At 39.3% G+C, this 23,524-nt stretch overlaps 1 protein-coding gene across 5 annotated transcripts in view; it reads right to left on the bottom strand.

The window, feature by feature from the left end:
• Positions 1-23,524, bottom strand: part of CAB39 (calcium binding protein 39) — a 50,378-nt gene that overhangs the window by 11,853 nt on the left and 15,001 nt on the right. For all 5 annotated transcript variants that reach the window (XM_068954562.1, XM_068954560.1, XM_068954564.1 and 2 more), the window contains 2 exons: positions 9,095-9,252; positions 392-556 (listed from right to left, as the gene is read on the bottom strand). In XM_068954562.1, coding sequence (XP_068810663.1) covers positions 392-556; positions 9,095-9,208 — 279 coding nt within the window. In that variant the 5' untranslated portion in view covers positions 9,209-9,252. The remainder of the gene's footprint in view (positions 1-391; positions 557-9,094; positions 9,253-23,524) is intronic.

A 23,524-nucleotide genomic window follows, 5' to 3' on the forward strand; every position in this document is an offset into this window, starting at 1 on the left:
TGTGACACTGGGAAGCTAAATTATTCGATATGACGAGGTGTCAAGTTCCAGACAGACGTTTGCACCTTGCATTCATTATAGTATTACTACTAAAAGATTAATCCTTTATTCCAAAATTTTAATGGAACTGTATAGTCAAGCTTAAAGGTTTATCTACTTCAATTTTGTGCAATTTAGGATTTTGTGCAAATTCACAAATTTTGTATTCTGTATTTGCTTAATTTACTACATCTTTTGTAATAAGAAGAATACACTTTCTAGTGGCTTTGTCGCAGTCAGAAAATAAAACCTGTAGATCAAAAGCTGTTGGTATCCAACTAAAGTGACAAGAATTCAGATGAATTTATTTCAGCATAGACAGCATATGAAGCGTCAAAACTTATTTTCTTACCTCAAAATCAATCAGCTGCAAGTCAGCTACAAGGGTACTTAGAAGACCACTGTTGTACAGCTCTTGAGCAAGCTGTGCCACAGCTTCTGTCTGTGGTTCTTTTTCATTTGTGCCATACAGGATTTCTTTCATGGCAACAAGATTTTTTGAAACCTCCTCAGTGGCCTAAAGAAAATGGGGAAAAAATACAGTTAGAGTGCAGACAAGTGTCATTTGTCTTTGTAACAGCACATTCTATTATTATCATCAGCAAGCTTCTATTAAAAAAAAAAAAAAAAAATCAGGAAATGACAACCTGTTAAAAAAAAATATATAGATACTCTTTCTGCAAACAAGACTATGTTACTGAAAAACAGCAGTGGCAAGACACAAGCAATTTAGTTGGCAAGATAAGTTATCAAAAATCTCTTCTTTTTTACTGCCTCTGAACCTCCCATTCAAAAAACCCCTAAAGATTAGCGAGGGGATGACAAGAAACTAACACAATTTCCGTTTGGTAACACAGAGGTATGCAGGATCAGACCGGAAAACACCACAGAGACAGATGCCTGTCTCCAGCAAACTGCTCAGAGACACCAAACGCACTCTACAGATTGTGCAGGTTTTCTATGAAATAGTAGGCTCCCATTCCAGGCAGCAGGAAGGGCATTTTTCCTTTCCAGCTGATTAAATGAGGTTCTCTTCAGGCTTTTATTTTCAAGTTATCTCAGTATACAAGAACAAACTGGCAAATCGACCCAGGGAGAGTTGTAGTCAAAGAACAACCCAATACAGGGGGCACTTAAGAGGGTCTAAGGTGCTTCCCATCCGAAGTTCCTCTTACAGAAGAGAGAGGGGTCTGACTGCTCACTTAGGGAAGCCAGGGAACGAGTCCCTGGGTTCCCATGTCGGGCTGGAGCACTGTTTAGCAGTGGAAGCCGAATTCTGAGTAAAACTAAACGCAAAACCAACAAGAACGCTTCTAAACACCCACTTCTGTATCTTCAAATACAGTTATCTTCAGAGGAAAAAAATATATATACTCCTTTAAACAAATAGGTCTCCATAGCTTGGGGGTAAAATGTTGAAAATGATCACCATAAATAACTGGTTTAGTCATTTTATAGTTGTCTGTCGTGTCTCTAAAAAGCATTAATTAATAAGTATGTTATTATAATATAATATATGATAACAAAACACATTATATATTTTTATTATATGTAATATATTTTATTAAATATTTTTATATTTCATTGCACGTTTTATTATTCATAATGTAATAATATGCAATATAAGTATAATAGCGCACTAATTCTTAGCAATTCCTTGAACTGACTAGCAACGTATGCACAGACTTGAATGTACGTGAATTATGACTGGCCGCACATGGAAACTGAATGAAGAGAAAAAAACGATCACTTTCTGAATATTACCTGCCTTATAAGGAACATGTTAAAAAATTTCTCATTTGCAGGGTGTTATCTACAGAGGCCTAAAATCAGCATGACCCAAGTACTATTAAAGACTAAGCCATTCCAGCTTTGCTAGGTATGCAAGTAAGGACTCTATGACCTTTAAGGAGGCTCCGTATCATTTTTAGCTCCTCCACAACTTTCCACTCCCTGCTGCCTCCCCTTTCTCTCTATTTCCAGTTCCTATGCCCAGGCGTCTCCTCCTCAGTTGAAATTCCACAGGCTTTTCTGTGCACTGTTAGTAAGATAGCAAGAAGCAGGTGTTCAGTATGGCTGTTTAGACTCCTGACAGCTCCTGAAGACCTACAATGAGAAAGCCAGCTCACCGTGTTACAACATTATTACACTACACAGCTGCTTTATTTCTTCAAAATTCAGAAGAATTGTATCTTTACTAGGAAAAGAGCAGGACCAGCTGTCAAACCCAGAGATACAGAGAGATGCCTTTGAAACTTGGCTACCAAGAGAAGAGGAAGCAGCCCTGAAAATTCTATTGTAGTTTGGCCCGGCACAGTAATTTAGAAAGAAGATGAAAGAGGAAGAAACCCAGAGCTTCAAGCAGCTTCAAGCAAGACCGGGGCAATTTTGAAGACATGCCTGCAATTAAGAGGACTGCCAGTGGATACTTTTTCATACCAAAAACCCAAAAAAGAGAACAACCCCCCCAAACTTTCGTAACCGCACTTAAAGGCTCTCCTTTGCCACCACCCCAAGAAAGAGGCCTAGCAATTTAAATGCTTCCAAACCAAATAGAAAAATACAGTGTTTCCAAACACTGAACGCTTTAAAAACAAATCCCTCTGGCCTAATACAAACATATAACTCAACAACTTCAAGAGACACCAAGAATTGAATTTGTTTCTCACTCCCTTCACTACTGTCAAGACCTTCTGAATGTGCTTTATTTGAACTCGGAATGACATCCTGCTTTAATGATAAGTAATGGCGAGAGACGCACAGAATCACAGAACAACTGAGGTTGGAAGGGACCTCTGGAGGCCACCAGGGTCCAGGCTCCGCTGAAGGCACAGCCAACCTCCAAGTCGGATCAGGTTGTTCAGGATCACGTCCACCCAGCTCTGGAACAGCTCCACAGATGGACACTCCACAACCTCTCTGGGCAACCTGCTCCAAAGTCTGACTGCCTTCACTCTGAAAACATATAGACTTGCTTGCATCACTTCAACTCAAGCCAAAACATTACTTCTGGATACATATTGCAAATATAAAATACAGGAAATATTTTTATCAATAACCAAGGTCTTTTGATACATTACACTTACATGAAAGATTACATTTCTATATTCCCTCTTCTACTCTACCTCAGCACCAAAAGGACTAGAAAAACACTTACAAACTCATTCTGGACTCTCTCTCTACTACATACCATGAACTCTCAAACATATCCCAATTGCATGATGTGCAGAGCTATTTTTGCCACTCTAGATGCATTATAGACAGAATGGAACTTAGGTCCTTTGTTACACCTAAAAATATAATGCTATATTAAATATCAATAATCAAGAGTTAAGCGAAAAACTAGTAAAAAAATCCAAGAATAAAGAAAAGGCTAGCTACAAAAGCATCATTTGCAAACATCTTTCAGTATTAAAGTCTAAATAATCGCTAAATGTGCTGCCTACCTTCTTTTGAAAAAGAACCTCTAGAGAAAACCCAAACGCACAGTGAAATTGGTCCAAAAACCCAAGATCAAATGCAAAGAGGAATTAACAATTGGACACCAGATGTGTAATCATATACTGTGCAATGTATTATATTCTTTCAATGCAGTACTGAGAAAGAGCTACCACGGAGCAATTAGAGCTTTAGAAAAAAATTCTGAAACAAGTCCCCTATGAAATTCAAAGGCGTCAGACAATCAAGGATGTTTGAGGACAAGTCAGATTATAAAAGCCTAACTAAAACTTACAGTAAGGAAAATAAATAAAGCACTTATTTCTCTATTCTTATCAAAGGCTAAGTAAGGCACTATCTAAAAATAGACACCACAAAGTCACCCGTATATGACCGTCAGACCACAGTCAGTGATATGTCTTGATAGCTACAAACCATTATGGTTTATTCCACTCTCTAGGAAATTTCAGAGATACTCCCAAAACGTACTGTTTCCTCAAACACTAAGCAGTGCAAATACAAACACTTCATTTAGATTTGTGGAGCTGGAGTATTTCGGTTTTTGAAGTAAATGCTGCTTTTATTTACAGGAAGCAGCAGAATAGGAATACAGTACGTAAGTTGAGGAGAACGTTATTTGTGTTCAACAGGCTCCTGCTCTACAGCTACGGGTTCTATCACACCAGTAATGCAATTATATAATTTGCACTATTATGCAAAAGGTAAATCACCTACAGTTTTAGGCCTGCATGCAGTGATTTTCTTTCCTAGTCTAGGACAATATCTGTCATAAATAGAATTGCTAAAACGGTAATTCATATTTAAATTGCTTTGATTTGAAAACTTAGTAAAACATACAATTCTGGAGAACATACAATTATCTGCCTATATTGATGTTACTGGTTTACTACAAAGGCAAAAAATTATTATGCTATTTTCCAGTAAACATCTGTCATAAAGACATCAAAGAGCTGGGTTCATTTAGCAGAGAAGTATGTTGTCTCACTTACTACTTTAAAAAAAAAAAAAAAAGTCCTAACTTAATCTTTGAGTAACAGCCCCATGCAGCAGGCAAGGCAGATTAACCTTTAGCTTTCATTCAACCATGAACTGATTTTATATACGTGCATAACACATTTAAAATGTAACTGCTTTGTAAATTACAAAGTTTATTCACTGAAACCTAATCTATGGCTAAGGCAACAAGGCACAACATTACCCTCTGACAGCTGAGCCAAATGAAATAGCATATTGCACTTGTCCGTACACACAGGATACTGGCCTTCGTACAGAGCTGGCGACTTAAAGAAGAGAGAGAGAGACCATGACTTCTGTAATTTCATTTTGGTCAAAACTTGGGATTGCTATTTGGAAACAGTCTACCCGCGCAGGCTAACAACATGGCTGAAATAGCTGCCCGAGAGCCCAACCTGGAGCTGTTACGAGCTGGTTAACCCAAGGTCAGAGGGTAGGGAAGAGCAAGTATACTACATAAGTAAATATTTACCTTCACAACAGTAAACACGTGTGCCACGAATCAAACGAACTAGTAGCATAAAAATAAATGCTGAGGTAAGCCAAAGAGGAGGAAGAGATGAAAATAAAATACTAACTAACGTGCTAGCTCAAGGGTAGGTCCCACCTATATGAAAGGAGCTTTCCTTCCCCTTCCCTTTTCCCTAGTCCCCTTTTCGGAAAGCACACGAGTAAAGGAAAACTAATAGCATATGAGACAAAAAGGTTTTCAGTAATTAACTATTTATCACTTCAAGTTTCTGAAATAACCCTTCATTAATAATAAGGGAGCAAACTACTCCCCAACCCCAAATAAAAGTCGGCATTCAGCAAGCCCCGAGGGGCAGGGCACAGGCCAGGCTGGCAGCAGCGCGGCGGCGCAGGCCGGCTCCCCCGGCCCCGGAGCGCTCCTTCCCTGCCCTTCTCAGGGCTGAAGCACGTACTGCAACCCTAAAGAACATTTCAAAAGGACCCGGAGAATTACCCGTTTAATATTTCTCCAGCAGTGACAGACTCCAGCAAAAACTAAATTACCATGCAGCACAAATTGCCTTTCCACTTTCACATTTCCAATTTATAAAACAAATTTTCCAGGGGGAAAATGTTTCCTAATTGAGCAAGATTCATCAAGACCGCTATGGTTATTTTACACTTTTCACTTAAAAGGGTCTCCTCCATTTCGATTATGAAGTATATCCGATACACAAACAGGAACACATCCTGTCCAAGCTTTAAAAATCTCTTTCTTATGCGTTTGTGCTTTTTCTCGCTCTCACAAGACAATGTTGACGGTAGACCCAGCATTTTAGCCTAAGTACTGGAAAAAAAAGGTATTCCTTTTTTCCATAACTAATTACACATTCAAGTGTGTTAGGCAACTGTTAGAGAGCATCCTCTACAGAGTATCGAACTAAATATTTTCATGACAGCATTGTGCTGCTACTGCATGGCAGGAAATACCATAAACTATATATTACACACAAACCACTGTGGTACTGCAGGAGAAAAGTATAAGTTTGTGTTTGGACTCTCACCCATAAGATATAAAAGGGCACTTACTGTGGATTTCATTTTGTGGAAGAAACATTTCAAATTATAATTAAATTTTGAGAAGTTCAATTCACTTCAACCTGTACTGAAACTCTTTTAGTCTTTATTTGACATACATATTTCAAATTCCATATGTTCGAGAGTGAGGAAAATAAGTAACTGTGTGTACTTGTTTTTTAAAAATCATAAAGAATTGTAGGAAAAGTAATTATTACCCCCAACTAAACACCTGTCATCATGAAAGAAGGATGCCCTTCCCACAAAATTAATCAACAAAAATATGCGCCACGCTGCTCAGCCTTGAAAGTTCATTGTTGTTACGTGACAGGCTACAAAAGCACACCTTGGGATGTAGCAGCAACAGTGAAGCAGAAATTTAAACAATAATAATAAATTTAAAAAGACAGAGAAACAGAACTATGTTATACCAGTCTGACGTCTGAAAGATGGAGTTATTTTAAAAAAAAAAAGAGAGAGAGAGAGAGAGACAAAAAATGGCATTCTTTTTCTCTTTTCCTAAAGGGTAGTATTTGAGCTTTAGGTGCAGGAAGTTTTTCTGTTTCTGTTCAACTGTCAGCCATGGAACTGATCTTTTTGGCAACACAGAATTCTCCAACTGAGACTGACAAGTTACACTGCAGAAAGGATCAGAATAATAAAAGGAGTGCTGAAAGAAATAAAAAGAGATGCCTGTATATTAAGATATGGCCATATAGAGATTTTCCTTTTTTTTTTTTTTTTTAAATAACGGATATTGCTCAGACCCTTGCTATCTTGAAGTCCAAAGTTACTCCAATGATTTCTATTGACTGGATAGGAACAGGCATGAATTCAAGGTGTTCAGTCAGAGCTGTACCCTCAAACATGTGATGATTGGTCTGCAAGATATTCAAGAACTTTATCAACCCAAACAACACGCAGAGAACCTGAGACGAACCGCTACAACCACAGTCACCTTGATGGAGGTCTTAGCTTGCCAATGAAAAAAGTATTTCCTGAAGAAACTCCATACTGAGATGTGGGGACGGGTGTCTTGAGCATCCACATTCATCAGCTGGTCTCCTTTGTGAATAACCAAGATCAGAGGCCAGCACTACCACACCCAACTCAGTCTTGTGAAAGTCAGTTTTAACTCTCCTTACGTTCAACCTACTACGGTGAAGATGAGTTGCTTTCTTTTCTCTTCCAAGCAGGATGTACTGCTTCCTACCTGACACAGGAGAAACAGCTCTGCAGTCTTTGTGCATACAGTCTGTTGTCAAAGCAGCCTCACATAAATTGAGGTACAGGATTAAAGGCCAGCAAGAAGCAAATTGTACGTAACAGCCTTCAGCTACAGCAGCAAGACACAGGCGTGTGATACAGTGCACAGCTACGCACAATGGAATGAAGCTGGCTTGTTCCCTAATACAAGGATGTAAGAAAAAAGAAAAAGACGGCACAAAAGGGCACAGATTTCAAGGCTGAGCCACATCTCCAGGAATTAACCATGAGGTTGAGGTGAAGGAGGGAGCAGCAGGTCTCATCTCAGACTATGCCTCCTCTCCTGACAGATGCCTTTAACAGAGAAAGAAGAAAAGCAGCAGCAGCAAATGAAAATACTCCTAGCTTTGGTGCTAGTGTTCTGTGATGAACCAGGAAAAAGAACTGGATGAGACACAAGTGTGCATTCTGCACAGGCCCGAATAACATTTGTTCTAGTAAGACAGAAAAAGCATCACGGAAAAACACTGTGGTTTTGCTGTGAGAGACCTGGAACATACCATATCCTGGCACGGAAGTAGAAGACGCTGATCCTAAAGAGTATCAAGATAAAGAGCAATTCTATCAAGACCCAGCTCTCCCTGCATTTAAAGCAATAGGGCCATATCTGGATGAAGCTGGATGCAGAGAGGCTGGTAACACTCTACTTAGAAATACCGGTGAACACAGAAAAGATCATGACTAACTCCTATATCTGGCTTTTGTCTCACATGAGTGAAAAAAGAGCTCTAGAGGAAGAGTTTGGTATTAAGGGAGCAAAGACCACAGCCTGAAAAGGACAGAGAGGTTTCATGACAGTAAAACCAAAGCAGGAAATTAAAGAAAGAAGAGGATACAATGCCTAACTTCCTTGGAAAGCATCTATACCTACACTTTCATTGTTGACTATTAGACCCTGTATGGATGCCAAGTATGGCACAGAACAGCTAAACAATGCTGGGAGAGGATCTGAGGAGGGTATCACAGCCTACTTCAACAGCTGGTTTTCTTGGGTTTTGGGAAAGCTTTTCTGGGTATTTGTTGTGGGTTGTTTGGGGGGGGGGGGGGGTTCCTCTCCTCTTTTCAGTATTGACATCTATGCCCTGGTGCTGAGTTTATCAGGAAAGATGCAATCTAAACAGTAAATATCCCTGCCATACTAGTCAGTAAGTGGAATGCAGCTGCACATGGGCTGAACCTTAAGGTAATTTTCAGTGAAGTTATCGAAACTACCAGTTAAGAAGTAAATGATTGACACAAGATGCAGATCCTGACAGACAGGACCTGAAGTAGCAAACCATTTTATCTAAAGGAAACTGCAGTAGCACAGGAAATTTTCACTACACCTTCCTGTGGGCTGAACAAAAGGCAAGAGAGGGTACAAGCATGTCCTCTACTGATACCCATAAAGACACAAAGTTCTTTGGTTTCATTAACAACAGAGCCACTCTGCTCTGCGAACGTTCACATGGATTAGCAAAGACAGAACTACTGCACAATGGTAAAATCATTACAATGGACACAAATACCGTGAAGTTGTAGGCCTATGAGCTGGTCATTAAAGAGTGAAAAGTCAAACAGTTCCAAAACAAATTATTTTAAATACCATATCAGCTGATAGTGGTATAAAAGTACAAAACCAACCAATGTGAAACACATCAGTTCAAAGGTACATACAACTCGTCCTTTACGACAGAGCATAGAAAACAAAAATAATTCCTAATTGGTTCAGTTTAAACAGCTGTAAACGTCTTTTTTTTTTTTTTTAAATATCCATTATTGTTTAACCACTGAGAAATCCCAGTCATACCTTTTCTGCCTTTTTGTCGGAGATATCTTGTTTTTCTAGAACTGCCATGCTTTCCTTCAGGTTCTTCACTATGTCTGCAGGAGACTTGTGGGATTTGCCAAAGGGGAATGGCATGATTGCAAGCAACACAGGCCTTCCTTCTACAGCTCCTGCTTCACCTGGAAAAGGAGGAGGAAAAAAAAAAAGGCATGTCAAAAATAGAAGCATAATGCCAGCATAACAACGCACATGAAGATCAAGCGAGCATAGTAAAGGCATTCACACAAGGAATAACCACCTCTGAAAGTTAAATTAAAATTACCCTCACAAACTTAAAAGCCATTTATGTTTCTGATTCTTAACAAAACACAAAGTACAGAATTTGAATTTAAGGACTCACATTAAGATCGTTATCTTGTTTTACAGCAACCAATGAAAGAGTACACTAATAATATCCAGAGCCATGGTACTGTTCAAATAGCACATGTAGGCAAGATCAACACGGATAAAATATTCTAATTTATGCTGGCAAGCAAAATACTTCTTTACATTGGGTCTCTGACACACATGTCACATGTCTCAGTTGCTCTGCAATGACTGTTCAGGTATGTGTTTTTACCCATACTCATTCCGTAACAAGTGTAAAGTACAGAGTAAAGCCTTCTCCTCGGTGCAAGAGCTAAAAGCATGTTGCAGATGAGCCTGCGGACAGCAACTTACTCCTACGTCAAAACGCTTGTTACGTCCTGGCTTTTTCATATTAATATTACTGTAGCTTAGTACTGAAATACAATCTCTTCTCCAAGTCACCCCACTCATCTTATGAGGGGAACAGATTTTGTTATGAAAAATGAGAACGTAAATAAGGCACCTAGAAACACTACACTCACATCGGATGCATCTTTTTACAAAAAGATAAACCTGGTCTTACGGCAGTAATTTTTCTTTCCTAAAATGTTTGGCTCGTCAAATGAAACACATGCATTCCTTTGTATATTTACATATATGTGCATTTACCTGTATATATTTATTTTGATGTAGGAAACAAAGTATTTTATTAATATGAATGAACCTACAAAAGCTTTCACTACTAAACACACATATCCCCATTTAAATAACAACAGAAACTTCTTATAAAGGACTACCATACAACATACTAAATAGACTAGAGTTCGAGAAGAAGAGAACAGGAAATCCTGCATCGAAAATGCTGACAGCGCTCATTCTGCTAGACACAAAAGACAGTTGAAGCTGACAGAGCAGAGCTTACGCTGTCACTACAAAGAAGGGATGTTACCCTGAAAGTCAGTTATTTGCTGCCTTCACACAGTGTCAGTAAGATTGGTAGCCAACCCAAAAAAAAAAAAAAGGCTATGTTTAAGTTTCATATCTAATACCAAGCACTTTGATCCATGATTAATACATTGGTTCATTCACTGGGAGCTTCAAAAAGGTTAAACCTGATCTTATTCAATCATATTACACAAGAACTAGAAATATCAATTTTATACGATTTTTGTGATGATTTTTAACACAAACAAGCCAGGCTGGTCCAAGGACAACAGTGTGATCATAACTATTTCTTCATACCTATAACTGACCGACCACAGCTGATAAAAAGCATAAGGCAGGTAGTTTTTAATCAGATGACTTTCAGATAAAAGGAAAAACATCAGCGTGAAGGAAGTGACTAGACCCTTCACAGCTACTTCCTTTCTGTAACAGATAGGAAGTACCTTCTGTGGTTCTTTCTTGCAATTTGATAATTCTGTAGTTATAGCAATATCTCTCTCATAATCTGCACTAAGACATGGTTATCACATTGAAATTATAAAACCAGGACTGGTACCCGAGAGGTAGAAGAACTGACCACAGGCCCCTCCTCAGTTAAAAGAATCTCATGCCTCGACTTTGTCGCTGAGGAGTGGAACGTAAGCCTGCCTTTAGGAAAAGCACAACTCTTATTTAATGAAAACACAATGCTATTTAAAACAACGCTTAATTAAAGTTATGGTATTTTCACACAGGAGGTTTTGACTCGCAAGAGGCCGACGGGAAAATGGGAAAATAAGTACAATTTCCCCACAACACAGACGGCATACCTTTAGCATCACAGCAACATTTAAAGTGTTCCCTTTACCTTCTCTCACTTTACCATCCCTACCAAATTAAGATGAGCCCTGCAAATCAAGCTAGATTCCTTCAGGCTTGCATATCATCACTGATAATAACAGTATTTAACAACTGCTCAAGCTATTCATTCTGAAAGATGGCTAAGCACATACAACAAAGCAGATTTGCTCAAAAGGCTGCTAGTCTTAATTCCCCGGACCGCATGTTAAAATAGAATCAAATCCAGTTCTGGAATCAAAACAGTTCTTTGAGAGAGTAGAAATATTATATGGAATCACAAAATTGAGGAATTGCGACAATATACAAAGGGAACATTAAAAACAATTTAAAAAACCTCTCTGCATGCATTTTTGGGGTCTTAACTATATTACTTCTAAACAAAAATACTACATAGATAACATCTATAACATACATAAAGATAGAACTAGGGCAAACAATTGTTCTTAAGGTGGGCCCAACGTCTACGTTTGCAAAACCAGGTATCCCTCTAGATAGCGCTCAATTTCGTCTTCTAAATTGAAAATAGCCTACCACTTTGACTTATTCATGAAGTTTTCCAGATTCTACGTACGTCATATAGATGTACATATACACATATATTACGTATATAATAAAACTTAGTATATGATTTGTATATGTAGTGGTATACCTATTGGAAAATAATTAATGTATATCTATACTGAACATCTATAGCAAATTAGTAAGTTTCCGTAGGAATTTCTCATAAGCAGTTTACAAAATCAGGTAAGAACTGCCAAGTGCAGTCAGGAAATCCACACCCTTGATTACTGAAGGCAACGCTTTGCTTCAAGGTGTTTTACTCATTACGTAAAACTGAATAAATACGTTATTTCTGCTACTTCCAGCTTTATTACTGGAGGGAAAGCAGTGGCCCTGTCAGGATCCTCACTTGAGGAGTCAGGTCTGAAGATCCTACCAACTCCAAAGCAAAATCGTTTTTCTGAAGACCCCATGTCGCATTAGACCAAAAAAAAAAAAAAGCAGGGACAATCCCTTGTCTCAGAGATGTACTTAATGCAGCTACGAAAACACACACAAACTGTTCCTTTCCTAGCCTAGGAAAACTACACCAACAAGCAATCCGTAAACAATAGTCAATGCCAACATCTGTGCGCGATCGGAAAGAACTGCAACAAAGCCCATCTGCAAATAAAAAAAAAGGGAAACAACATTAAATGACACTTTCTGTAGATAATTAAAAAACAGACCTTACACTGTGCCAAATGACAATTGTTTCACATTACTAGCACCTGGTTTCCCTATAAATTTATTATACAATTTTGACTGTAGCTTTAAAAAGTGACCCCAGGACTTTCCAAGAGTTAAACTACAACAAATGCACAGAGGGCTCTGTGCTCTGCTGGGCTTCTTTGTTTTATCTTACATTCCTACAAATCTCGTTATTTTTATTCATTTGTTAAGAGAGGCTATAAACAACATTACACCAAAACTCAGGCTTACCTAGGCATGCATTTTATTTAACTAACACTCAAGCAGGCCAAACCTAACAAAGTGCAAGGTCCACGAAGTAGCAGTGTCATTGCCAAATTTAGACTCTGAAATGACGTTATAAATCCAACTGGACTGTGAAACAAAAACATGGCACACAGCCAGATATCCAGAGTTTTAAGCACAACTGACACACACAGTCACATTGGGACATTTGGACTTTGTGACAAAAAGAGATAGCAGTCCCACTGTTTCAGATAGCATATAGCTTCCAACTACACCACTGCAGCATATATCCACAGTTTGCTTTATTTATAAGGCTTTTTATTTTTGACTGCATTGACCACACAATCAATTAACATCCAACTGAAAACTAACACGTTTCCTACGTAACACTGCTTTTTTAAAATAAACAGACAACGCTTAAAAGCATTTCTCTATGAGCACAACCCTCTTGCAAAAAACCTGTTGCAAGAATAAATGCAGAAGCGTGATATACAATTCCCTCTCTTTTAATCTATTTTAATCCTCTAAAGAATAGATTCACTAGCCTAAAGTATGTCCCCTTCAATTGTAATCTTTTTATTATTTGAAGGGTAAGAAAACGTGCTACCTCTGCAATAGTAGAAGTCCTGAAGTGTTACAGTGAAAACCCTGATTACCTAATGCTGGAAGGGTTTTTTTTGTTTTTTGTTTTAATTAAATCATATTGTAAATAAGATTCCTGCATGGCTACTAACAAGAAAAATACTGGTACAAGAAATAGTACAGTAATGCTCACTTCTGCAAAAACGTAATCCACAGACAAATGAATTACAGACACTGCAGCCTCAGAGCTGCAGTCTTTTAAAGCTATCATGAAGCGAAAGGACCACTAGTGTTATAAGCAAAGAAACCAAGCTAACTCAGCCTTTCTGCTTATACCACGATACCATGAACTATCATGATGTAAAAAAGTTATGACAGCCTTCATTTTTTCCCCATAGAAGTAGAATCCACAAATAAAACATCAAAAGAACGTTCACATCATTCCTGCTCAGGAGGGCCAACGTCCGCTTTTCCCGCCTCCAAAACACTCCTAAAATACTGTAAAAAAATTCAACACGCCCAGTGTTGTGAAACAACCAGGTACCACAAACTCAATTTCTTCCTCTACCGTAGGCCTCACGTTATAGCATGATAGTATTACTTTTGCTTCACTTGAAAGAAGCAACACTATTAAGCCTACAGCTAGATCTTGCTGACTTGTTTACCCAGGAAGAATTTAAGGTGAACGTTTTTAGCAAGCTGCTGATGAGCAAAGAGAGGGGACAAAAAACTCTTTAGCTGCTTTCTGGCTACAACTGCACAGGCTAAAAGACTTCGGGCCTGGTAAAAATGCACAGAAAACATCCTGTTAGCATGTACTTAAGATACGAAGAAAACTGCCACAGATCAAACAAAATGAATGTAATGTTAATAAGGTTAAGCAATTAACAGTGAGGTTGCCAGAGACCAACGGGCCAATTTAAGAGGCTGCTGCTGCCAAAAGCGGAGGCCCGTTCCCCTCGGCTCCCGGCCGGGCGGCCGCAGGTGCCTTTACGTCACTGCCAGCCGACCCGTCCTCGAGCCAAGGTGACTCGCTCGGCCATCGCCAAACTCACACGCACGAGGAAAGGAAGCAACCACAAGTGTGGGGAAGGCAGAGAAAGCAGGTGTTTAATCAGCTCCCCGATCTCACGGCCTCACCTTCACCGGCTTGAGCCGGAGCAAGGGCCTGCCTGAAAAGGGAAGGTCGCGCTCCACCGGGTGTCTTGAGCAGGCGGGGAACTTGTCTCAACACCCACTAAGCTGATTCAACTCACTAAAACGACAGAAGACAAGCCCAGTGAAAACAACGAGGAAGAAGAAAGATTTCGGAAAGGTGCGTAAGACAAAGCAACTCGAAGGCAGCGCCGGACGCGAGCCTGCGCTGGCGGGAGGCGGCGAGGCAGCCGGGGGCACGCTGCCGACTCACGTCGTGAAACCACAGCACGAGGCAACTACGTTCAACAGTGCTAACAGCACACGGGAGGCTGGCTCAAACAAAGACGAGTAAATAAATTGATGATTCCATGAAGGTAAAATACCTGGGCTCACAACAGATAGCTGGATCATCTCCGTATATGAATTTTATATCGAGAATTTACCAGTCTATTACTGACCATATAGGCTGCATCTTTCTAAAGAGACAAATATTTGTATTAATATGACAATATAATGTAACAAGACCATCCCTGTCCTGTAAAGATGACTTATCAGCCCCTTGTCTTTTATGTACGTTACATTGACAGGATCATTAAGTGCTATTAAAAACAATAACAATGTAAATCAATTTTCACCAGCTGTTACTGTCACAGGTGGCTTAGTTCAGCTAGAAATCACTACCATGAAAGGCTGATCAGGACAATAACAACAGAAACAGATCAAGAAATGAGACATTTTTTAAAAGCGTTGCTTCCCTCTCAAACATATACAATACTGGGAAGGAAGACTGACAGCTGTTCCCCCGATCCAAGGACCGTTTTTGATGCAAGCTACCATACTTGCTGGGGGGAGGGGGGGAATCAAAGACAGAAGCGGACACCAAATTAGCTATCTCGCCCTCTGGTACAACAGATTATAGAATTTGATCGGCCACCTTAGTATTTAGCCACAGTGAAGTTACTAACTGTGCTTTATTTAAGTACCGTTACTGACGAGGGCAGAGGCTGCCGTTCCCTGTACGAGCCACCCAGCAGCTGGCACGTACCAGGCAGCACCAGGTATCGCTCGGAAGAATCTGAAATACCGCCGTGGACTAAACACTGAAAACCCTCGCTGCGAGCAGGCCTTCTCGAAAGGCACACCACCTCCAATCGCAGTAGGAGTTGATCAAAGGCAGCACCCACCAGTTCCTTGGCTACTTTATTTAAAGCAGGTACTCAGGTACTCACATTCATAATGAAAACACCGAGCCACATTTTTCTTGAGCTGCTGTCTACTATAGCTTCCAGTCCCCTGGCTCTAGGTACGTAGTCTTCCACCGGATGAAAAAAAAAAAAAATCTCTAGAACTAATGCACTGTAACAAAATCATTTTTCAGTTTTCTTTTTGATAAGCTAAACAGATTGGAACATCTAAGTCTCTTACCAAAATACACGTCTAAATAGCAGAATGTATTAACATAACCTCACATGGAAAACCTGCCTATCATACAGGAAATGAGACCGGTAAAGAGCATAAGCTATACCTCAAACTATTCCAGTATAAACTACATATTATAACCATGCCTGTACCTCCAAAGCATGCCATTAACAGAATGGCTATGGTAATAGATAACAAGAATAATTACTGCCAATACCAGCGGGCAACATTACGGAGCGTACTCTAGCTCTAAGACATTTTTGCTAGCTCCAAAATACTTCTGCATCTCCATTAAGCACTTTTCTCAGGATGAATTTAAAACATGGACAGGAGAACTGCATGCACCCAGTACTCCATCAGCCATTGCACACATGACAAGTACAACTTTGGACATATAAATGTATGAAACAATCTATGACTAACTACAAGATCAGTTTGGATCTGCTGTAATCATCTGTAAGGAATACAATTTAAGCATATAGTTTTTTTTTTTTTTAATTAGACAGGCACTTTCACCTCCTGACATATCCCATCCATCATTAAAATACTAGCCTCTTCCTTGAAACTATTAACTTATTCTAATGAGATCTGTAGCACACAGAAGCTTTAATCAGATTCAAAAACAGTTTCACAACTCTGTGTCATAGAATTATTTGCAGCGTGACCCATTTAAAGAGGAAAAGGGGGAAAAAAAACCTTTCCATCTAAGAATGGTAACTTACTGCACAGATCAACTGAAATTATCAAGAAGAAATTTCCCCCATTATAACATGGATGGAGCATAGCAAGAGAAGAGAAAAGATGGACCTAATGGATTCAGAAGAGACAGAAAATTCAAAAATAAATTTCTATGGAAAAGGCAATACATCATAGAAGGCAGCTTCTCACTTTCTGAAACGCTCTAACAAATTAAGTCCCCAGTAGTTCACAGCCCTGCTTGTTTCTTCAGCACCAAATGCCAGCTGATTCCTTCCACTAAGCAGACTTCTCTCCTGCCACTCAGTTACTTTACTGATCCTTCTTCCTCTTTGAGAGCCTACTTTTCCAGCAGACAGCTGCATCATGCTGGGGGAAGAGGACAGCAATGACTGCCATTAGACTCTACTAGCTGACTACAGCTTCCTAAAAGTACATAAATTATACTTCGTGACTTGTACGTTGCTTTATTCATTGCAGTTTAACACAGAGTTAACAGAGCTTTTGCAGAAACTTAGGTAACGATTGTTTTTACGTAAGAGTGGTTCATTTAAGGGGCTTCACAGATGCAGCATAAGTGCAAAAAGCTTGTTAATAATAATGCTTAGTGTCTGAAATCCTAGTTCTTTCTCCATATTGAAGGAAATGTTATGACTCAGCTTCTTTCCCTGGTGTGCAGTTTAGAGACACCCCACCCATTCATTTCATTTTCACAGACCTTAGTGCTATATTGCAATATAGCATACAGAGAAGCATGTAAATGCCTCACCCATTCCTTGGTAAATACATAAGAAAAAAAAAAAACACACACAAGTTTCACCACAAAAATTTACTAATCTCTCTAACACACTGCGTAAAAAAAGCTTACTTCAATCTTTAACAAATGTCATCAGGCAGTTTGCCTGCCTCTGGCCAGGTTGAAGGTCAAATAATTTTCTCATAACCTGGCACTATCGGCAAACCTCTGTTGGCTCAGATGCCTTTACCACACCATCACAAAACCCAGAATACTTGTTACATGACGGAAAACACTGCAACTATGTACATGCCATTCTACTCACCCTCCGAAGCAGAAACACAGAGCAAGAGAGTCCCCCTTTTAACTACTCCTATTCCATTGCATATATTATTCTCATTTCTTTCCAGAGGTTCTCCAGTGTATCAGATTTTAGGATACACATATGGGTCAATTTTGTGAGGAAAGAAGTGGCAGAAGGGGAGGCAGAAAGTACACTGCAGTTAGTAGTTTCTGAGTTCATTTCACAAACTGTGATGTGGTGCACAGCTAACGTGTTCCAACCATATGACGCTGTAGTATCAGACACCGCACAGATGAAGCACGGGAAACTTCCCCACTCCCACTTCAGCATTTACTTTTTAAGATAGAAAGCCAGTGCAAAGGATATAAGAAAAGCAGACTATTTAAAACATGAGTTAGTTACATAAGGAAAGAGGCTGAGAATCCTAAGATAAGGAAGGTAAATGCACGCGGGCCTTTTGGAGATTTTGTTTTGAAGTACAGTTGAGACCAATCAAACTACAAGAATGATCCTGTGTTTGCTGCAGGTGCAGTCCTCTAAGGTGCAATCTTCTTTAGAGAACACGCCATCAATAAACAAAAAGACTATATTCAATAAAGTCATTCTTTAGACATAGTCAAATTAAAAACACAAAGAAAGTTAGATAAAAAATTTCAAAATGGATGAAATAGTCATCCAAATACAGTTTAAATGAGAACTGTAATTTTGTGATAGTACTATTAATAATAATTTAAAAAACAACAATATTTTTCCCACGTTTCCTTTACTTCAGTTGGAGACCAAATTGCTTGGCCCACTAGAAACTTGCAACACTCAACCTAAGTTTACCTAAGTTCAGCACATCACAGCTCTTCACATAATATATCTGAAGAACAAAGGGATCTTCAACAAACGTAATAAGATCACGTTAAGAAACAACAAAGCGAAAGCATGAAGTTGATGGGCTGTTAAACAATGATCCAGGTGTAGCTCAGAAACATCCTAAAACCACTGACTTAAGAACTGGGAAGATACATTTTCCTTAAACAATTACTACTGGCCACTGTCATAGGCAAATATATAATAAACTACAGGCGTCTCTGCTTCGACATACTATGTCCATTAAAGCTTCCCTTCCAAACTAATGAATTTGGGAGTTCACAATTAAACACTATTTATGTCAGACTACTGTACAATTCACCTCACTCCTAGGAGCCACTTAGAAACTAGCTGAGAGGACGCGCAGTCAAGCACAGCTTAATGTCTCTAGGCTTACTTTTGTGCATTAGCTTGACAAAACTAGGGCAGAAACCCAATTATAACGTGCACAGCAGGCCACACCGCAAGAAGGTGTTGGGTCAATTGGTGTAAGCTCCTGAGAGGCAAGTCTGAGACCACAGATGACTCTTCGGTTCTGCTATTTTAAACTCCATTGAGAAACCGCGTGGACACGACACCAAAAAAATCTCATGGACAAGACTAAAGTGTAAATTATTCCGAGATCAACTTTCATCAATCCAGCCGATTCTTGCTGCACGAGCCCAAGAGAACTTGGCACTTTATTCAAGGATTACATAACTCCTCTGTGAAAGGGAGTTCCTGACCAAAAACCTACAGGAGTTATGCCCTGAGTCACGGAGACAGCAGGAAAGGGTAATCAATAAACAAGGTTATGTTCTCAGTCAGGAATCATGACCCCACCATTATTTTGAATTCTTTCCTTCCAGTACATTACAGCCTTGTTCGGTCAAGACAAAAAGGTTGCTCGCTTAATTTTTTTCCTTAGATAGCTCTTATCCAGTAGTAAGAGCAGCCACACAGGCAGTATTTGAGCAGATCCACGAGATGATCATTCATTCGATAGACTTGCTTTCTGTCAAACCTTTATTTATTGCCATTGTTCCTGGCACTTAAAATACAGGGTTTTGATTACACTACAAAGGCTTTACTGACACAGCTATGCTGGTAAATGCTACTAGTGCAGATACAGCTTATACTAGTTAAACACACCTCTGGCCGGTCTAACGGCAACTGCGCTAGGACCTTCCTGGTGTAAGTACATTTACAAAGAACGCTCTTTTCTTCACACTAACACAGCTATCATCATATATCCAGTGTCTAATTTTCTCAAACTAGTTATGCGAGATACATTTTTTCAATATGGAGCTTTCATCCCACTTATCCTCGGATGGAAACCCCTACTCCTTCCCACTACACTGTACTATACCAAAAGAAAAGGGGTTCCAAGGACTATGTGACAGATGGGAAAACAGTGCTGAAACCAGAAAACCCAGAGGCTGGCCAGGGGAAACCTCTCTTTTCCCTAAATATTCAAAATCAAGAATGTGGCACCACTTGCAACAGCAAGCAATCAAAACACCTTAAAGGTGCAAACACACACCTACAAAATTCAGATGTACGTGTAACTTTCCAGAGGTGTGAGTATCGCTACCAAAACGTCACTGTACTTACAAGAAATAAACTTCCAAAAAGCAGCTGTCTGAAACTTAGCCTGAACAAAACTGTCATGGGTTCAGGAAGAAAAAAAATACATTGATAATATTATTTTCTTTTTTGACTAAATCTCAGGCTCACTACTGAACTGTCGATCAACCTGCATCCATGATTTTAAAAAATACACAAAAAAACATTAAAGGCAGGTCACTCCTTCCTCCCAAGAAAGAGCGTAGCCACAGAGGTACACAAGTCCCACATGCTGTGATCTTGAAAGTATCTATAGCCAAAGCTGCTTTAAAAAGTGTCTTTTATGCAGTTCCCTCAAACCAGCTCCCATATTCTTTTTCTCCACCATCAGTTTAAGTGTTTGGTCTACATCTTTAAAGTCGTTAACGGATTCAACTTCTGGTACATAAACCACATTGCACCTAAACTGCCAAGATAGGTGTGTTCCCTTAGGGCCAAGGCAAATCACAGAGCCCAGAAAGATATATTTAAGGGCAGAGATGATGCTTACCAGGGTTAAGAGAACTACCTATGGAACAGACCTTCAGGAGAGATTAGCTGAGAGCCAGGACTTTAAGATCACGCCATTTTATTTTTATTTTGTAGCAAATATTTTGGGGTGGAGGAAAGCAAGCTCCAACTTCACCCCTAACTCCACTGCATGCTATGAAATGTTATGCAGCACAGGAATCAAGAAGGGCAAGAAGATGTAGAGTGTCCCCACAAAAGCATCCAGGCTCTTGCCATATCAACCTCAGTAAGAGTCATTTCAATTACTCGCATGGTGCCGGCAGAAACGTCCAAGAAACACCTGGGTACATCAGCAGACCCACTCTGAAGAGCCAGACGCTCCACAAACACCCACCTGCAAGTCCCTTTCTCTCCTGACACTGCTGGAATTACTAAAATTACAGATACTAGAAAGTTACTTGTACATTAAACAGAAATTGAAAAGAAACAAAGTTACAGCTGTCTACGGTGATCCATAAGGTATACAAATGTATATGCTACCTTTTCTCTATCACAGCTGTTTTCCCTTTGGAGGACACCAAGTTATCTTTCTTGGTAGTCTCCCCTCACTGGAAGTGAGCTTATCTGCCTCCGACAGAGTAATAAATAAAACAAAATAAAAGCCTTGGGACAGACTGGTAGGAGGCCCTCATAGAAATGTTTAACAACCCAACTTTATGTCAGTCAACACACAGAGGAAAGTACATCACCGTTCCCGCTTGCTGGAACTAAGACAGGTTGCCTACTAGTTTCAAAAGGTACTTTTGTATTTAAAAACTGGGGGGGAGAGGGGTTAGAAAACACCACAGCAGAAAGATACCTCTGCAAAAGGAAGACTCCCCAGCTGATAACTAGCTGTTTTCAAGTCTATAACTGTTGTAGACATGACTCTCCAAGGCAGAACAGTCCAGAGGGTTCACAAAGGGTAAATACGATGAGTACCAGAAAGAGTCACAATTTTCTATACAGGAGTCAGCAGCTCTTCTGAAAAACCCCTAAAGGTCTACAACCAAAAAAGTTTGAGAACTCTCAGATCAAGGAGAGTAGGTGAAAAAAGGAGGCTTGCCACAAGAAGAAACTAATATTAGACTAACTAACACAGTGGAAAAAGTTGAAGCATCTCTGAGGGACAGAGTTCCTTTATCTGATCTGCTAAAAACAGTTCAGACTGGAAAAGGGAACTATCGAACTGTTTCACAATGGTAACATAAGAGCTCCTAACTGCAGCCCTCTAAAGCAGTTACTGCGTAACATCACTGAGAGAAATTGAACCCTATCATAAAAAATTACCACCTCTAGAAGCTTACCCAAGAAGCAACCACGCAGCTTTTCTCTAACTACTAGAAGAAACATTCAAAGGGCAGAAGATCTTCCAAAGGACTGACACCAAGTTCATATGGAAATAGTCATATTTAGCTGGTATTTATACCCCTATATCATGTATTAGTGACTATTTCAGCTCTATGCCAGTCTCTTGCCAACCCCATCTTTGCCTTAGGGCTATCTGAAGGCCCTAAGAGCAAATAAACGCACCAGCTTAAAAACAATCCTTTAATAAAGGGTCATACAAATGACTCTGGTAGGACTTTTAAACAGTATGCTATCACTGCTTTCTACATCACCAAGAGATTTCAAACAGCCCTCAAATCAAACGAAAAAATACTCTAGAAATAAAAATTGGCAGCTAACAAAAGTCATAGCCTTGGTAAACTCCAATGTGATTGAAAAGCTTAAATTGTTTCCAAAAATTCTTTTCTATGCTAAAAGACTTGTAATCATGAAGGCTACTTAAAGAAAAAAATCATAATTCTCTGAAACATTTCCTATACTTTTATACTATCTGCATTTTCAGTGACAATAACAATCGTAATACTGGAAAAATACTACGTTTAACAAGGTCTCCGTAAGGTTATGCTTTTAAGATACTGGCGTAAGACTATAACCTAAAACGCTGCAATCAAAACGTACTATCGGCTACAAATTCTGCAAGATAATCTCTAATGGGACCTCTAAATTTTCTGAAAAAAATAAAATAAAATGCCTGAAATGCCAATTTCAGAATATGATCGTCTATCCAATAGATACAGAAGTAAAACAGGTGACCTCACGCAATCCAGGCATTTATTAAGGTAAAATTTTTCACTACTAAGTTGAACAAATTTTAAGATAAACTTCAAGTGAAAGGCATGATACCTCATTGTATTTCAAACCATCTAGTTTCACCTTTTAGTTCTTAAAAATAAAATTTTTAATTTTCTCATTCAATATGAAAAACAATCATTTTAAAGGTATTGTTTAATTAGTTTATGCATTTTTAGGGACTTGATAAAAGGACAGACTTTCTCAGTTTTGGTATAGATCTTGGAGGCACAAATTCGTAGCACTCAAAGCTGAAGTCCATAATAAATAGAAGTAACAAGCTACAGAAAGTTCTGCTATACTTACTAAGACTTTTGCATGGCTGTAAGAGTTTCTGAAAGTCAAAAATGACTCCAGATTGTGATTCCAGATCCTACATTTCTGGCCAACAATTCTTTCCCTTGTTCAATAAAAACCTCGAGAACAGCTAACTCTGAAACACAGATTTGATGTTACTCCCCAGATTTGCTCCTGTCAAATCCTCAACCTGCATGAATGCCTTAGGGGCGACTGCCAGCGCCCGAGTCAGAGCAGAACTGCCCTTCAGAGTCCCTTCCAACAGCTCCACTCTAACACTGATAGCTTATTCAGTGCAATTCCTAAGGGAAGCAAAAAGCCTTGCATGGTCAGTCTCAAGGGAAAAATATAATCCTTCTTCTGTTAGAGGCACATTAGAAATCCATGCTTATATGGCTACTAGATTTTTCTTATTGATATATATATATATATACATGCACACGCACACATGTGCCTGTAAGTTCCCAGACAAGTATGAAAGCTCACTAAATAGAGTTCATTTCTCTGTAAGCTTGATAATGAATTATGTATGCAAAAAGAAGTACTTACAACCACGAGTCAGAACATTGGGGGATTTGTG

The sequence above is a fragment of the Struthio camelus genome, chromosome 9 (assembly GCF_040807025.1).
Source record: "Struthio camelus isolate bStrCam1 chromosome 9, bStrCam1.hap1, whole genome shotgun sequence".
Classification (NCBI taxonomy): domain Eukaryota; kingdom Metazoa; phylum Chordata; class Aves; order Struthioniformes; family Struthionidae; genus Struthio; species Struthio camelus.